The sequence below is a fragment of the Mus pahari genome, chromosome X (genome assembly GCF_900095145.1).
Source record: "Mus pahari chromosome X, PAHARI_EIJ_v1.1, whole genome shotgun sequence".
Lineage (NCBI taxonomy): Eukaryota > Metazoa > Chordata > Mammalia > Rodentia > Muridae > Mus > Mus pahari.
In genome coordinates this window covers 82,462,509-82,478,851 of record NC_034613.1, presented here as the reverse complement: position 1 = coordinate 82,478,851, position 16,343 = coordinate 82,462,509, and the positions used below count along the sequence as shown (strand labels likewise).

General features: G+C 40.7%; 1 protein-coding gene across 1 annotated transcript in view; it reads right to left on the bottom strand.

Moving 5' to 3' along the window:
* Positions 1 to 1,312: 1,312 nt before the first annotated feature.
* The window catches only part of Zc3h12b (zinc finger CCCH-type containing 12B), a 188,963-nt gene continuing 173,932 nt past the window's right edge, over positions 1,313 to 16,343 (bottom strand). The window contains exons 6-9 of the mRNA XM_021188089.2: positions 11,432 to 11,571; positions 9,230 to 9,464; positions 8,533 to 8,639; positions 1,313 to 7,385 (exon numbers count right to left, since the gene is read on the bottom strand). Of these exons, the coding sequence (XP_021043748.1) occupies positions 5,965 to 7,385; positions 8,533 to 8,639; positions 9,230 to 9,464; positions 11,432 to 11,571 (1,903 nt within the window). The 3' untranslated portion in view covers positions 1,313 to 5,964. The remainder of the gene's footprint in view (positions 7,386 to 8,532; positions 8,640 to 9,229; positions 9,465 to 11,431; positions 11,572 to 16,343) is intronic.

The window sequence follows — 16,343 nt, the reverse complement described above, 5'->3', positions numbered from 1 at the left end:
ACATCTGGAAGGAGAAAGGATTCTGGGATAGAGCCGGGCTCAGGAAGATCCGCCTGGGAAAATGTGAGGAGAGGTACATAAGGTAACTGAGCACAGGCAAGCAGCCATGTGGTAGAATGTAGGTTAAAATAAGGGTTATTCTAATTACAATCTAGTAAGAGAAGAACCTAGCTATATGGCCAAGGTATTTGTAAATATAGTTTGAGTTTGAATCTTATTTCTGGGAACATGGGATTGGGAGGAAGAAAACCAGGACTATAACTTCAACAAGATGTGATTATTTTGTTGCAAAGTGGAGTTTTGAGATGCCGAAAGACACAGGTTCCAGGTATACTCCAGTACTTAACTGGAACAACCTTGGGCAAATCATGCCATAATCTACAGGATATTTATCTCATATGTAACAGGAGAGATTAGAAAATGGCTTTTCAGGAGCTGGGAAAATGGCTCAGTAGATAAGAGTGCTTGAGGACCTGAGTTTGAATCCCCAGTACATGCATAAAAGTCCAGGCATGGCTGTATCCCAGCACTGGAGGGAATGACAGCTGCATTCCAAGAACTGTCTGGGCAGACAGCTTAGCCAAAATGGTGAGACTCCAGTTCAGTAGGATATCTTGTCTCAAGGCAATAAGGTGAAGAGCAATAATGGAAAACCCTTGAGGTTTCCTGGCCCCGCCATGTACACACACAGGTGGGTGCGTACTTTCACACATGTGTATGCACCATACACACACACACACACACACACACACACACACACACACACACACACACATACACACACACGCGCGCGCGTGCGCGCATGAAAAATATTTTCTGGGGGAAACAAAAAACATTAGAATCCCACACTGGGTGCTATCGCCTAAGAATGTGGAACAGTGCCTGATACATGACAGGACCTCAATAAATATTTAGGGAATGAACTGTTTTTCTGAAACATACCATGTTTTATATATGTGAGTGGTGGCTATATACAAACCTTGTCTCAAAAGGAAAGAAAACCAAGTGAAAGTTCCAAGCACACCTATAGTCCCAGCACTTGGAAGGCAAAATCAGAGGTCATGGCTGTATACGAATTGTGTGTGTGTGTGTGTGTGTGTGTGTGTGTGTGTGTGTGTTTGTGATGTTCAAGGCCAGTCTAGAGTACGTAGCAAGGCTTTTCCTCATCAAAAAGCTAAGGGTTGAAGATGTACTTCAGTGGTAGAATGCTTCCTTAGCATTTGTAAGACTTTGGGTTTGATCCATAAAACCACAAGAAACACACAAAAATTAGAAGAGTTTGGTAAAGTTCAGGTGAACTCTGGGAGGGGGAGGGGGATCTGTTTCCTCTCTGTTTATTTAACAGGGTATCTCCAAAGGACATATGCTTAGTATTTCAGGAACGAATTGGAGTGTGCATGTCTGTGTGGGCTATTACTTGTTGCTGATGTTCTTAAAGAAAGAGCCGCCAGTGATTAGTAGACAAAGTTTATGCAATAAATGGGTTTACAGTTCATTGTCAACAACACAGCATTTTCATCACAATTATAGGTGAAACAAATAAAAACCTCATGAAGTCATAAGTACATTCATGCGAGTGAGAATATTGTATAAAGCATTGCACATGCACTATAGAGGCGGACAGAAGTGGGGAAGGGTTATATTTTCACTCACCTCAGGTTGGCTCTGTGTATTTTGTCATTGAGACTTACATTATGTTTGGGTCAAACAAGGAACCCAAAGTGGTTTTATAAAAAGTTTACAACCATTAAACAATACTGTTTAATCCCACAAATGGATAAAACAAATTACTATAGCTCAATGATACACAAACCAGGACTAAAAAATAGTCAATCTGCCTATGTGTATAGCTAGCTATAATACAATAGATATCAAATATGCTGAGTCTTCACAGAGGCATTGACTACTTTAGACAAGCAAGTTCTAGAAATACACTGGTTTCAAATGAAAACTAACACTAGTGCCGTTTTGGTTGAACATTATGCACTCCTCAGTTTCGTACCTGAAGAGAAGCATACGAGGAGGTGGAAGAAAACGGTTAGGAGGGGACCTGAGCTCTTTGGACAGCTTGGCATTACTTTCCCTGTGCAAATCCAAACCCGATTTACAAAGCAAAACAAACTCTATTGGAACTGTTGGCCCTCCAAAAGGGCACTTGTACAAACTCGCACACTTAGAGCACAGATAACTGAGAGCCTCTTCACAACGAACTGTTCCACGTTACAAAGATTAATAGATATTAATGATTGAATTGTTTTATAAAGGTTAGATATTCCGAGATTATTTTTTTTTTAAAAAAGGGGGGGGGGATTGTGGAGAAGTAGTCTCTTAGAAACTAGAAGGGTTTGAGAGAATAAGAAAGGGAGAAAAAAAATCATGCCATATGCTTCATTGATTAGAAGAAAGTTTTACAGACCATTTCCATAAAGCATCTGTCATGCTCCCTTCCATACCTGGTACCTTAAGCGAGTTCAATAGTTCCGTGTTACCTTTGAAAAGGCTCCTCTTTCTTTGAGCTGTCTTATAGAAAAGGTGCTCTGGATTGATCATGCCCTGCCAGAGTCACATTTCTCCTTTAGGTGGAAATGAAAACAACAACAATAATAAGGTCACAACAAGAAAACAAAAATCAGAAAATACAAAGTCTAAGGCCTGGACAGGCACAGATTTGCTATGAGGTCAGAAAAATCAGTGAAGGAATTCAAATGACAAAGCACCTCTTACAGAATCCGCTGCTTCTTGAAGACCACACAGAACACTGTGCCTTAACCCCTGCTGTGTACTTGGAGGTAAGTTTCCTGAAGGACAACACACTTAGCCCCTAGAAGGGTGCTACCGAGGTCTCAATGCTCTTCTTTATTTGCTATTTTATAATTATAGACAAAAATGGAAAAGTCAAGAAGTATGCAGATCTTGATATAAAAAATGTTTCTCTAATGTAAGAACCAAGTTGGATTTATGCATTCATATTTATACAGCTCCATAAGGATTCTTACATATGGTGTATTACTATTGACACTTTATAAAAATCCCTTTTACAAGGACATATTAAATTTAATAGGCTAAAGAGAATCACAATGATGCAGATTGTACACACAATAGTTGTGCATCTAACAATAAAGAGGCCTTGAAAACTGTATTTGTCTATAAACTACTACTGCCCTTTGGAAATAAAAGCTCCCTCATGACCCCTGGGCTACTTTCCTGTGACACACAGTGCCACAAATATGGTGAAAATTAAGTACTAAACATAGTTTAAGATGAGTTTTGTATATTTGTTTCTATACAATCAGGAGAAAAAGAGATACAATTTGTATCAACGAAAGGTCATTTCTGGTTATTTGAGGCATTGCTCTTAGCTGCTTTGGTTCATCCACATTTTACAAGGAGAGAACAAAGGCAATCCTTTCTTAGAAAGTAAAAAATCCATATGCTATCTTTAAAAAAATTCCCCCGACTGGGAGGAGCTTACTTTTTTTTTTTTGAATTTTAAACATGAACATATTCCAGATGAATTGCAGCTGACAAGACGAATCTTGGGCTTTCCCGCAAATTGGGAAGCCAATGGACACTGCAGTGTCATTGGTAGGAAGATGAACTAATTGTACGAAGGCATCGGAATACTCTGAGATTGTCAAATACCCTGATCTAGTCAAGGGGAAGATTTAGAAGGTCCAAGAAGTTCAAGGTATGAAGAGGTGCTTGTGTGAGACAACAAGCACTGCAGAGGCAACTGTCAGGTTTGCTGGGCCCACTCGATAGAAAATATTGTTACACTTTATCAGTATACTGGGAAATGGAATGATTAGAGGGTAGGAAGAGACAGATGTAAAATCGTGGCTAAGTGAATACTGATTAAGATGTACTATTCATCAACTTTCACAGAGAGAGAAAGCTGGAAAGCAGCATGGAAGCCATTATCAAACCACCAGAAACAACCCTGACTACAGCCTCAGAGTCAGAGTGTTTCACAGGAAGAAACATTTATAGGCAGTATTACACCTTCTCATGAAGAGACAAAAGACCAAGGCCAGGCCTTCTCAACTCATGAAAAAGGACGTTAGTAAGTTCCAGCCTCAGAAAGTGGGAGCTGGTCAGGGTTCAAAATGTTGAAATATACAGTGAATTCAGAAAGGAGGGCTCATTTAATGCATCTTAAAAATAAAATAAAAAAAAAAAAACAGTAAATGCCCCTTCTAGAGGCACGTAGCTACAAATGATTCTACCTAGAGTAAGATTCAAATTGTGCAAATGGTGCTGCCTGGCCCAAAAGTCATACCTTCTTTAATAATTCATCTTAGTATGAGCTAATCCAGTGCAGTCTCTTTGCATGGATTTGAAGTGAGTAACAGAACACTTCCTCTTTCGAAACTGCTTTTGCCACCTAGAAAATACCCTGGTTTGGTTTCCTAAAGACATTCTGTTCTATTGATTACTGACCTTATTGCTCAAGTGGTGGACAGCTAGAGACAGTGGCTTGTATACCTCTGCACTCTCTTTCACTACACGTTGTCCTGTAATGTGGAATTTGTCAGAATTTCCAACTCTGTAGCTGTCACTTAATGCCATCCCTCCCAGGATAAGGGAAGTAGATTCTGTTATGTAAGTCCCTTGGTCCTGGTCCAGCTCTTTAGCACTTGTGTATCATAGACATTCTAAGTGTTGAGCATGAGCTCATAGACTAGTTCCTCTACAGAAGGCCTCAGCCTGACCCCTAATTTGCTAAGGTGAAAAGACTTTCTGAAAGCTAAGAATGGTTCATAAATATGGTTAAGGAAACTATGTAGAAGAAATACAGCTGCTTGACTCTGGTCTTTAAGAAAGCAAAATTTCAATGTCGCCATGTGATTACACTTTCGAATCGAATTGAAGCTATAAAAATGTGACAAAATCAAGTTGTATGTGTGATCTATACAGATGTAAACTATAGACTGTATAGAACTTCCCATTTTGTCACTATAGAAAAGTTGATACCAGAGAGACAAACACATCTGAAACCAAATATGTAAATTCATACATGCAGTAGAATTGCTAAGAGGAAGGTTCATCTACTTCTCTAGAAGCCTCAATGTGACCCTATACTTGGTTAAAGATATTGAATGATCAGATACCCATGCAATAAAATCATATTACTTTTGATTTTAAATATTTCTATTAAAAACAAAAAACAAAAAAGCAAAAACCTTAGCTGGGCAGTGGTGGTGCACGCCTTTAATCCCAGCACTTGGGAGGCAGAGGCAGGTGGATTTCTGAGTTCAAGGCCAGCCTGGTCTACAGAGTGAGTTCAAGGACAGCCAGAGCTACACAGAGAAACCCTGTCTCGAGAAACCAACAATAACAACAACAACAACAACAACAAAACCCTTAAAAGTTAATTCACAATCCACTCTGATCCTCATGTATTTGCTTTCTAAACTGGACAGATGATCCACACTTTATAATATGGAATGTGTGACTGAAAGAATACTGGTAGCTGGGTGTGGTGGTATACACCTTTAATGTCAGCACTCTGCAGGCAGAGAATGGTGGCTCTCTGAGTTCAGGCTGACATAGCAAGTTTCATGAAAGCCAGAGTTACAAGGTGAGACCCTGTCTCAAAAAACTAAAAAGGAAAATGGAGAGAAAATAATGGCAATGAGTTCCCTTGGGGTTTCTTGTGGACTTAGGCCTCTTGGGTTTTGTCCTTCATTATCTCCACACTTTAGTGGAAAAGGGCATGGGCCATTGGGCCAGAGAACTTAGGTGTATGTATGCCTTGACTGTCATTTGGTAGCATCAATCTTTGTTTCCTTCTCTATAAAATCAAATGTTACTGAGATCTACCTCACAGAGTTGTTATATACTTAAAAGATAGAAATACTCTGTAATTTTAAACGCACAACACAAATTATTACTTACTAGAATTATAGTATCAATGTATTAATAATATTCATATTTCTGTAAAGGAACAAGTCCTGTATCATGTCAACGTGCAGCTCGGAGCTTGGCAACAATCAAGGCTGCCAGTTGTTGAGCATCTGCTGTGTGGGGATTCTTCTCCATCACTGCAAGAACAATGTTAGAAGGGAAGATGTTGCAGAGGTTCTTGTATGTCTGATATTGATGCTCTGGTATCATGTGCTCCCTCGAATCATTGCACATTCCAACCCAAGGATTCCTCCAAAGCTGCTCCATTTTTTCAGGCATGCTCCTTACCATGACTGGTTCATAACACGGTTGCATGAGGCTGTTCCCTAAGGGATAGGAGTGGTATCCATAGGAGTCGGCTGTACAAGGCAATGGGTCCCAGCTAGCATGCTGTTCTCTGCACAGAGGAGGCCGCCTTTGCCTCATGGGGTTGCTGTCATAGAGGCGGGAGTCAGAAATGCTGTCCATTCGAGTCATCACCAGAGCCCGGCCTGGCTGGGAGGGTCCCATAGGATGGATACTGGGAGGCATGGTGTAGTCCCCAGGACAGCTAGAGTGTGCTCCAGTTGCTGGATTCTGGGTATGCACAGCTAAGTGAGGGACTGACTGCTTGTGGGGTGCTTGCTTGGAATCTTCGGAACCATAACTTTGAACTCTCGCTAAGGCTTCATGGTAACCATGGGAAAAAGGCTGAAGATGGTTATGAGATGCTGAGCGGTGCAGCTTCAAAGTGCCTTCAGGATGGGCATCAGCTACAGCCAAGTACAGGTTGTTGTAAGAGGAATAGTTGTCATTCCTGGTATGGCTCATGTGACTATCAGTACATAGGCCGGGATTCCGAACATACACCCCCTGGTTTGCCTCAGCCATATAATATTCATGATTATGCATGTTGTTGATGCTCAGTTTGGAGAAGTCACTTAACACTGAATAATAGTCATGGTCCCCCATGGTCTCAAACTTTGGGTATTGCTCAGTATAGTTAATAGGGGTGCCATGGCTGTTGGTAACCAGGATAGGTGGATATTGCATGCTGACCATATGTTCCAAAGAGGCCTTTTGATGGGGGAAATGGGAGGACCCTGGCACTGGGCTGCTGGCTGAACGGGTGTTGAGTGCACCCACTGCATGGCTTTTGGGGGGAGGGATTGTAGGGACACTTAAAGCGGTCACAAGTGAAGGGACAGAACTGGCCTCAGGTTTACGGGCAATGGACAGCCACTCCTCAGGCTCTATAGCCACAGACCGGATGCTGGGATCTGATTGGCGCTTGGAGGCCACACGTTTGATCTCTGAGGTTGTCTCACCTTTGGCAGTAGACATCCCTGTGCCACATTTGGCCAGGGTGTCTTCACTCATTATTTTCACTGTGGACAGTTTGGCACTGATGCGGAGCTCATCAGCCACCGAACGCTGGGGTTGGTTGGCCCGCTCCGGATGATAGTATTTGCACTTGTGGCCGTAGGTACATTTTTTGCCTGAAAAATAATGCCTTGGAATAAGACTCTCTCTTTCATAGTGGCGTAACCCTCTGTGCCAGAAACTGTCCTAACAATCTGACCACTCAGGTTAGAGTTATACTGTTTGGGGTTAAAGCAGAAAATTAACCCTCCACAAAGATGAGAGACAGACAACACCAAGAAGTCACCACATACTGGGAAGGGAGAGGAAGTTAAGTGGAACGCTTCGGAGGAAACTGCAGTTTAAGAGCTAAGAGCTCAGCTGTGGACTAGCCTTATTTTTCTGGTGATGGACAATTTTTCTTAGGCATAATCTGAGGCAGCCTAGAGGAACAGAAAGCAGAATGATCCAGTGCAAGGAGCACAAATTTGGAAGCCAGTAAGAGCTAAGTTTTGATTCCAGCTGTGTCCTTCACTGTGTAACCTGGACAAATGACGATTTCTTGGGGCTCGTTTTCCTCTGGTAAACTAGTTTCATAACCATGTCTATATTACAGGATTATTGTAATGATGAAATGAGACAATACATATGAATTGAGGAAAACAAAACAAAACAAAACCGCAGCCCTCAACAAGTGATCATTCAACAAGCTCAAACATCTAAAATAGTGTCACACCAAGCAGCTCATGTTGCATGGTTAGGCTCACAAACTTGGTAGCAGGGGGGTTTGGTACGAGCAAAATAATACTTAAGAAAGCTATAGTTTAAATATACAAATGAAATGAAGTGGAGGCAACTGAAGTACAAATTAGAAGGAAAATGGTAGAGTTAGTTGACAGAAGTCATAGTCACCTGCCTAAGGAATATGATGTTTGGGGTCACCCCTTGGAAAGTGTTCCTTCTATTTCCATAGGCTATACTTTCTGCATGTCCTTACTCCCAGCAACATCACTCAGGACTTAGGCATCTAACAAGTGCCAACTTGGTATGTTAACAAATGACAACTCTTTCTTTCCCACCTTCAATTCTAGTTCCCCTTTCCTCGTGCAGTTTCTAGGATGATTCTTTGTGTACCTAAGTGAGAGTACATAAGAATGCAAATTTTCACTCACAGAAAGTGGATACACCAAGATTTCTCACTTGAAAGAGAAATCTGAAAAGGAAAACTATTCAGAGAATCTGTGTGCTTCCCTTAGTAGAGAACTTCTATCCAGAAGTACTCACCATAAGGACATGGTTGCTTCTTATGCTCAGGAACCACAGGTTTCTTTCTTAAGAAATTCTCAAGGCTCGGACCATGGCGTCCAAGAGGATCATCTGGTGGCATAAATCTGAAAGCAGGCCAACAAGAGGTGAATGTCTTTCTTTCTGTCCCTACCACGGTTTCTAATAGTTCAGGCCTTCCTTCTCCCTTGCCTGTACTGCAGTCATAACATTCTAATTGTGCTTTCCAGCTTCCATATATCTTCTGTTAAAACAGTATTTCTTCCCTTTGTTTCTAATTGATCACACAGAAAGGATTATTTCCTTGGGCATCTTTTTTTTTAATGGACTATCTGCAGCAGTCACACTGGAATGAATGTTGGTTTCTCCTAGTACAGTAGCCACTTTCATACCTTTATTGATTTATTCATAGTGTTCCTTTCACATGTCATACCCAGCAGCCCTCTTTATTCTACAAAATTCATTTCAAAAGACAAAGTAATTTCAAACATCCTGTCATTATCTTCTCTCTACCCTCTCTCTACCTTTCTTCTCATATACTTTGAGCCCCTTGATGGTGAATCCTGCTTCCTATTCAGTCTTTTATCTTTAGAGCAAACCAGCACAATTCATGGTATACAGCGTCTAATATATGTTTATTGAAATGTAATGCATTACTACCAGTAATTTATACACAACTGTTTAGAAAGAAACTCACTTATCATTCACAAAAGAATACATCAGCAACCGTTCCTCTATAAACTTCTTCCATTCTGGCTTTTCAACTTGAAGGTCTCGGTAGTTATCATTGGACACAATGATGCCATCAGAATCAAAAGCCAATTTGACTATGAACCGATCATCATAGCAGACCACCCTTCTGCCTTGGACCCTTCGCGATGGGGTGAAGACGAGAATCTTTTCCTTCTCCAGTTTACGTAGAATATCTTGATCTATCAAAATATGTTTATGCCACAGAGTAGAAATCATCTTTGGAAATTAACTGTGTTTTCCCCATATTACCAAAACAAGAATTAGTACTAGATAAATGATTTATTTTTACTTGGAGAACAAGTGTGCTACTTTTCTGACTGTGATATTAAATAGAATTGTGACCTTAGATAAGCCATCTTCTCTTTCACACTTAAGTTTTTCTTTCAGTAAAACGAATAACAAAACCAAAAAACAACCCTAGATTCCAACACATTTAATTTAAAAAGAATCACCAAGAGTAAGAACTAACACTTGGTATAACATCGTTTAAGGCAGTCTTTCTATGCAGCACCTGAGGCTTCAGATTCTTCCATGTCCGTGGCCCAAGAGCTGGGATAACAGGTTGTGTGCCAACACAGCTTAGTCTAGCATTCTTGATACTTGTTTTGAAGCATCAGATTTTTTTCCTCTGTGGTGCTGGGGTTGAAACCCAAACTCAAGAGCAGAACAGGCAAGTATTCTACCACTAATCCATATCCTTAGCCTAGCTTTTTGACTTTTTAAGTTCAGAAATAGCAAAGGCTGTATCTGTAGGGAGGGTAAGTCATCACTCAGGAAGACTTTGTTTTTTAATTTTGTCTGAAAGAAAGACAAAACTGAGGTGGGACAACAAGCTATAACATTTAAGTAGTTGCGCAGTGTGGTGTGTGTGTGTGTGTGTGTGTGTGTGTGTGTGTAAAGGGGTCAGAGAGCAATCTGTGGGAGTGTGTGTGTGTGTGTGTGTGTGTGTGTGTGTGTGTATGTGTGTGTGTAAAGGGGTCAGAGGGCAATTTGTGGGAGTTAGTTCTCTTTCCACCATTTGGTTTTCAAGGATTCAAATCAGGTTATCAGACTTGGCAGCAAGTGCCTTTACCTGCTGAGCCATCTTGCTGACTATTTTGGACCCAGTTGTTTAAGAGCGAAAACTTGCTTACTGGGATTGAACAGTACTTACTGAGATTTACTCTCACACTGGAGCTTGGGCCTGCTTTGCAGATGCAGACAGCTCAACACAGAACTTAACCACCCACTCACTGTACTTTTGGAGTAGTTAGGTCAGGAATGAGATGGTGGTGATCAGGAGGCCGAGATCTCCATGTTCTTCACTGCTATACAGAGCACATCTTATGTGGACTGGAAATGCAATGACTGAGCTGCCAGCATGAGGCACACAGCACCAGTCTTGTGATTAGGCATCTCTGTTTTCATGAGTTCTTTCTTCCAGAAAGGAATATTTAAATCTTCATTTTAGAATTGCACTAATATAAAGTCAAACATAATCCAATGAAGTGTATTACTGTACATTTATTGTTATTCTCTATTTTTTTTTGTTATGTGAAAAGAACAAAATGAAAACATTTTTGTGGAGCTTTAAGAACTGGGGCTGCCCCTAGCCGCTGAGGCATCTTTGTCTCAGACAATAACTGGCTTTTCCTGTCTTTGGGTTTTTTTCTCCTCTGTTACCCCCACCTTGAAAACTCCATAGTTGTTTCTCTGATCCAAAATAAGACTGCCTGCATATCATGTAACCTTTAATTTCTTGAAAAAAATCAGTTATATTTATAACCCTATTTGTTCCCTACTGTCTAAACTCTATGATCAGTCTGCCTTGTCACTCACTATATAGAGCAGATTAGCCTCACACTCATCATCATCTCGCCTAAGTCTATTGAGTGCTGGGATTGCAGGTGTGTGCAGATTACCATAAGAACAACATTCTATTTTTCCAACTATATGATTTGTCGTTTTCCAAATGTAAATTTTATTTAACATACCACATACCACAAAACAAGGGTGGTTTCATATGGATCATTTTTATAAAAGACATTTTAAGCATACTTAACTTAGAAAAGCAATTATCTAAGTTGGGACCATCTGCCTCTCTCCAAACTAGCTTTTTCGCTTTGACTCTCGAGGAAAAGTTTTTTATTTTAATTTAAAATAATACCTGTAATGGGTGCATCGGGGCGGGATTGCTCCTTTCTCCATGCTGGTACAAATACTGTGATATCTTTATGGCCTTTGTCTAGAAACCAATCCACAGCAAGTTGTATTCCCCTGCAGGAGAATTCTTCTTTATTCCCATGGCTTCAGAAACGTTAGAGAGCAAGAGACAGAAAGGTTAATAATAGCAAAAAGAAACACTTTACCAGTGCCTTTCTCAGTGCTGGGATTAATGACTGACATTTTTGTTTCGTTTCTCATACTTTTTTTGAGACAGGGTAGCACTTTATAGCTTAGGCTGGCTTGAAACTCACAATCTAGAGCCTGGCTTCCAGCTTGGAGTGATCCCCCTGCCTTATCCTCCCAAGTACGGAGATGAAAGAGTATTAACATAATTCCTAACATTGTTTTATGATGCCAAATATATATCATATATACACATATGTGTACATACATGTATACACACATATCTATCATCTATCTATCTATCTATCTATCTATCTATCTATCTATCTATCTATATCTATATCTATATATAAAACTCAGGACCATCACAAGCTTGCTACTATTAAATCATACTCCTATGGCAAAAAATACGTTTTATAAGAGAAAACTGTATTCTTTTTATTTTATTGTTGTATTATTATAAACTTCACCCAATGGCAAACGTGATTAATAACAACTCACAACTTACAGCAGACATGACAACTACTATTAGTTTCATTTTCTCCTTCCTATTTCTGATTTGAGTATGCACTAGAGACTAAAAGAGAAGGATGCTTTTCAGAGGACTGGAAAAGGTTTATATGGAACATAGGTGATGTGAAGTTTAAAGACATATGCACGAACGCGCACACTCATGCACAGCACTCTACATAGTTAGAGGAGCCTCCTCTTCTGTGACACACTCCTAGCCATTAAGCACATATATTAAGCTTAAAACAACAGTGAAAATGACAAAAATGAATACGCTCTTCTTCAATGTCTAAAATTTCCTCCAAAGTCAAGCATTTCGTTTTTAATCAGAACATGATGCAATAAGAGAAAAAAAAAACTATTTCCACAAACATTGTGTAATTAAAAAAAAATCCAGGAGGGGCTGGAGAGATGGATCAGTGGTTAAGAGCACTGACTGTTCCTCCAGAGGTCCTGAGTTCAAATCCCAGTAACCATGTGGCTCACAACCATCTGTAATGGGATCTGATGATGCCCTCCTCTGGTGTATCTGAAGACAGTATATATATATATATATATATATATATATATATATATATATATATATAATACTTTATATATATATTTCATTCCAGGAGGTGGAGGGTAGAAGCCAGCCAGGCCCCCTGACCTTCCTCATGAGGTAGGCACCACTACAATGAACAAGTAAATGAACAAGTATATGATGGAGAGGTGGGAAAGAGAAAAAGGGGTGTAGTAAGTGCGCTTTGAAGAGAGGTGGAACTAGAGACACAAAGGCAGTGATAGATGAGAGAGAGAGAGTCCTGGGGTTGACAGCTGCCCAGTTAGTCAGCTGGGCTGTGTACAACAGCCCTGAGCTTACACAGAAGCAGACTGAGCCCTTAAACATGCCACCTAGCTCAGCTGCGGAACTGTCCTGGTTCTGGGCAATGATGGAGGCCGAGATGAGGAATGGTTCATTTCCTGGATTGGACCTCTGCGAAGGACCACCGTGGTCCACGATGCTACTAGAGATGATTGTTCACGTCTGTGATCCATGCTGCTGCCCCAGGCTGTGATGAATCCTGTAATTCATGTGGATGTATGTGGTCTGGGCTGTTGACTGAAGCCTTGGGCTTTGCTGCCTGTGTTGGGAGTCATTCTGATGTGAGTGGCCTGTGTAGCCACCTGAGGCCATACTGAGGTCCATAGTCCATGATGCCACTGAGGGCCAAGTAGGTCAGTGGTCCTGACATGGCTGGGAGCCTTGTTGAAGCCTGTGGCCCATGTTACCATGCAAAGCCATGCGGATATCCATGGTTGTTGCTGCAGTCAGAAGTTGTGTTGATGTCCCTGGGTTGTGCTGCCACCTGAGGCTATATTGATATCCGTGGTCCTTCTGCAGCTGAGGGCAGTGTTTGTGGTCTGTGCTTTTGCCAGAAACCACATGAAAGACCATGATCTGAGCTACCTCTTACTGTAACGAATAAGGAAGCTACTTTTGCAGTGATATTGATGGCTGCGGATGCATAGTTGAGAAAGAGGGATGTGGAAGGCTTCTGTGACAAGCCTTCTCCCTTTCCCCTACCCCCAAAGTAACAGCCTAAACAGCAAGCATTGAAGAGAACTCTTAGAAAGTGGGCTAAAGATGCTGAAGTACCTGTCCACAACCGAAGGCTTACAGCAGGGGTGTGGGAGTGGAAGGACTCACTTCTCTTTAAGGGGCAGGCCACTGAGAGTTTGACCATGCTCCAGTGAGTATAGAGATAACACAAACTGGACTTGTTTTACTTTTATTTTTATGTTTGGGGAGTCACAAGGGACGAGGCACACATGGAAGGACTGAGAAAGGAGCATGATCAGGGTATATCATGTGAAATTCCCAAAGAATCAATAGAAATATATGAAAAATCCAAACTATATCTTTACAGTACTTTATACAGTAATTTTGCCACTTTCAGCTTTGTGGTCATTGATACAGCATTAGTGTTTTTTGTAATTGATTTTATGTATATTCATATACATTATATAACTTAATGCTGCTGCTACAGCAATTTATTTTCTACTCACTGAATGACTTTTTATCTATGCATTTAGACACACCAGAAGAGGGCATCAGATCTTATTACAGATGGCTGTGAGACACCATGTGGTTGCTGGGACTTGAACTCAGGACCTCTGGAAGAGCAGTCAGTGCTTTTAACTGCCAAGCCATCTCTCCAGCCCCCCACTTTTTTTCTAAAGGATTTATTTATTTATTACATATAAGTACACTGTAGCTGTTTTCAGACAGACCAGAAGAGGGTGTCGGATCTCATTACAGATGGTTGTGAACCACTATGTGGTTGCTGGGATTTGAACTCAGGACCTTCAGAAGAGTAGTTAGTGCTCTTAACCATTGAGCCATCTCATCAGCCCCTATGTGTTACTCTTAAAGACTCTTAATTTTGAGTCAATCAGAAAAATTGCAGATGCATAGTTGAGAAAGAGGGACATTGAAGGCTTCTGTGACAACCCTTCCTCCTTCCCCCCAAAAGTAAACAGCACCAGAAATACAAGATCTCAGCTAGGATAGCTTATGTCTCTTGGCAGTTTTCTCCTAGCATTTGTGTGTGTGTGTGTGTGTGTGTGTGTGTGTGTGTGTGTGTGTGTGTGTGGTTATAATACAGATGTCTCATTTAGGGCTGATCATTCTCCTGTCTCTCCTCCTCTGCACCTTGATCAGTTGTGTCTCTGTGTTAATCACCATGTACTGAAAAAGAAGCTTCTGTGATGAGGGCTGACCTATATACTCATCTATGGATATAATGATAAATCATTAGGAGTCAGTTTAATATTATGCTTATTTAGAAAAGTAATAATAGTAACTTCTCCCCTACTATTGATGACCTGTTTAGTGATAGATTCTAAGCCCCAATAACACTGCAAGAAATGGGTTTCAACTTGTGACGTAGGCCTTAAATCCAGGTGGAAAGTGGTTAATTACTCTTATCACATTTCTGGCACTATTGCTCTGGTGAATGTGTCTTGCCAGGTCATTTTTGTAGCTAGCAGAGTACACAACTAAGTAAGACTGGTGATTACTTTTCTCTTGTGATAACTTGCATAGCACCTTCTAGTACCATGACAACTAGCCAGTATAGATGAAGCATCCTGATCAATAACAGCTTGATTTTTCCATGTTTAATGACTCAGATGTATATGCCACTTTTAGCAATAGGGTCTTGCCACCAAGTTTTGAAAGGTAACCAAAAGCATTGGCAATAACTTGTATGAATTGTTTGGGGTTTCTTAAGACCTCCCTTGATTTCAACTTGTAAAAATGTAACTCATTCTGGTCACTGGGCTTTTTATTTGCTATCCAGTGGTGTCTAGTAGAGACATTGCTGCCCTGTTATGAGATAAACCCTTTGAACTTTTTATATATGTGTATGTACAGATGTTAGGGGGATTCTACCATAGAAGGTCTCCATAGAATTTTTTGAAATGTCTTTAGTATTAGGTATTGTCTTAGTTAGACTTCTATTGTTGTGAAGAGGCTCCACGACCATGGCAACTCATACAAAAGAATGAATTTAGCCAGGCAGTGGTGGCACACGCCTTTAATCCCAGCACTTGGGAGGCAGAGGCAAGTGGATTTCTGAGTTCGAGGTCAGCCTGGTCTACAGAGTGGGTTTCAGGACAGCTAGGGCTATACAGAGAAACCCTGTCTCGAACAGCCAAAAAAAAAAAAAAAAAAAACAAAAAACAATGAATTTAATTGGGGCCAGCTTACAGTTCAGAGGTTTAATCTATTATGAATACGGCAGGAAGCATGGTGGCACATAGGCAGACATGGTGCTGGAGAGGCAGTTGAGAGTTCTACATCCCTATGAGCAGGCAGCAGGAAAAGACAGTGGCACTGACCCTGGCTTGAGTATCTGAAGTCTCAAAGCCCACCCCTAGTGACATACTTCTTTCAACAACATCACACCTGACTTCTATGGGTATTCTAAATGTAACACACATATCAGAAGATTTAAGGTTAACATCCACAAGTGACATAAAACATATGATGTTTGATGTTTTACTTTTTTGTTCTGGGTTTCTTTACTTAGAACAAATGCTTCCAGCTCCATCCATTTACCTGATTGTATTGGGGATTTTTTTGTCAACTTGACATAACCTAGAGTTATCTGGGAAGCAGGAACCTCAGTCAAGAAAATGCCTCCACCAGCACAGCAAAAAACCGTGGGTCATTT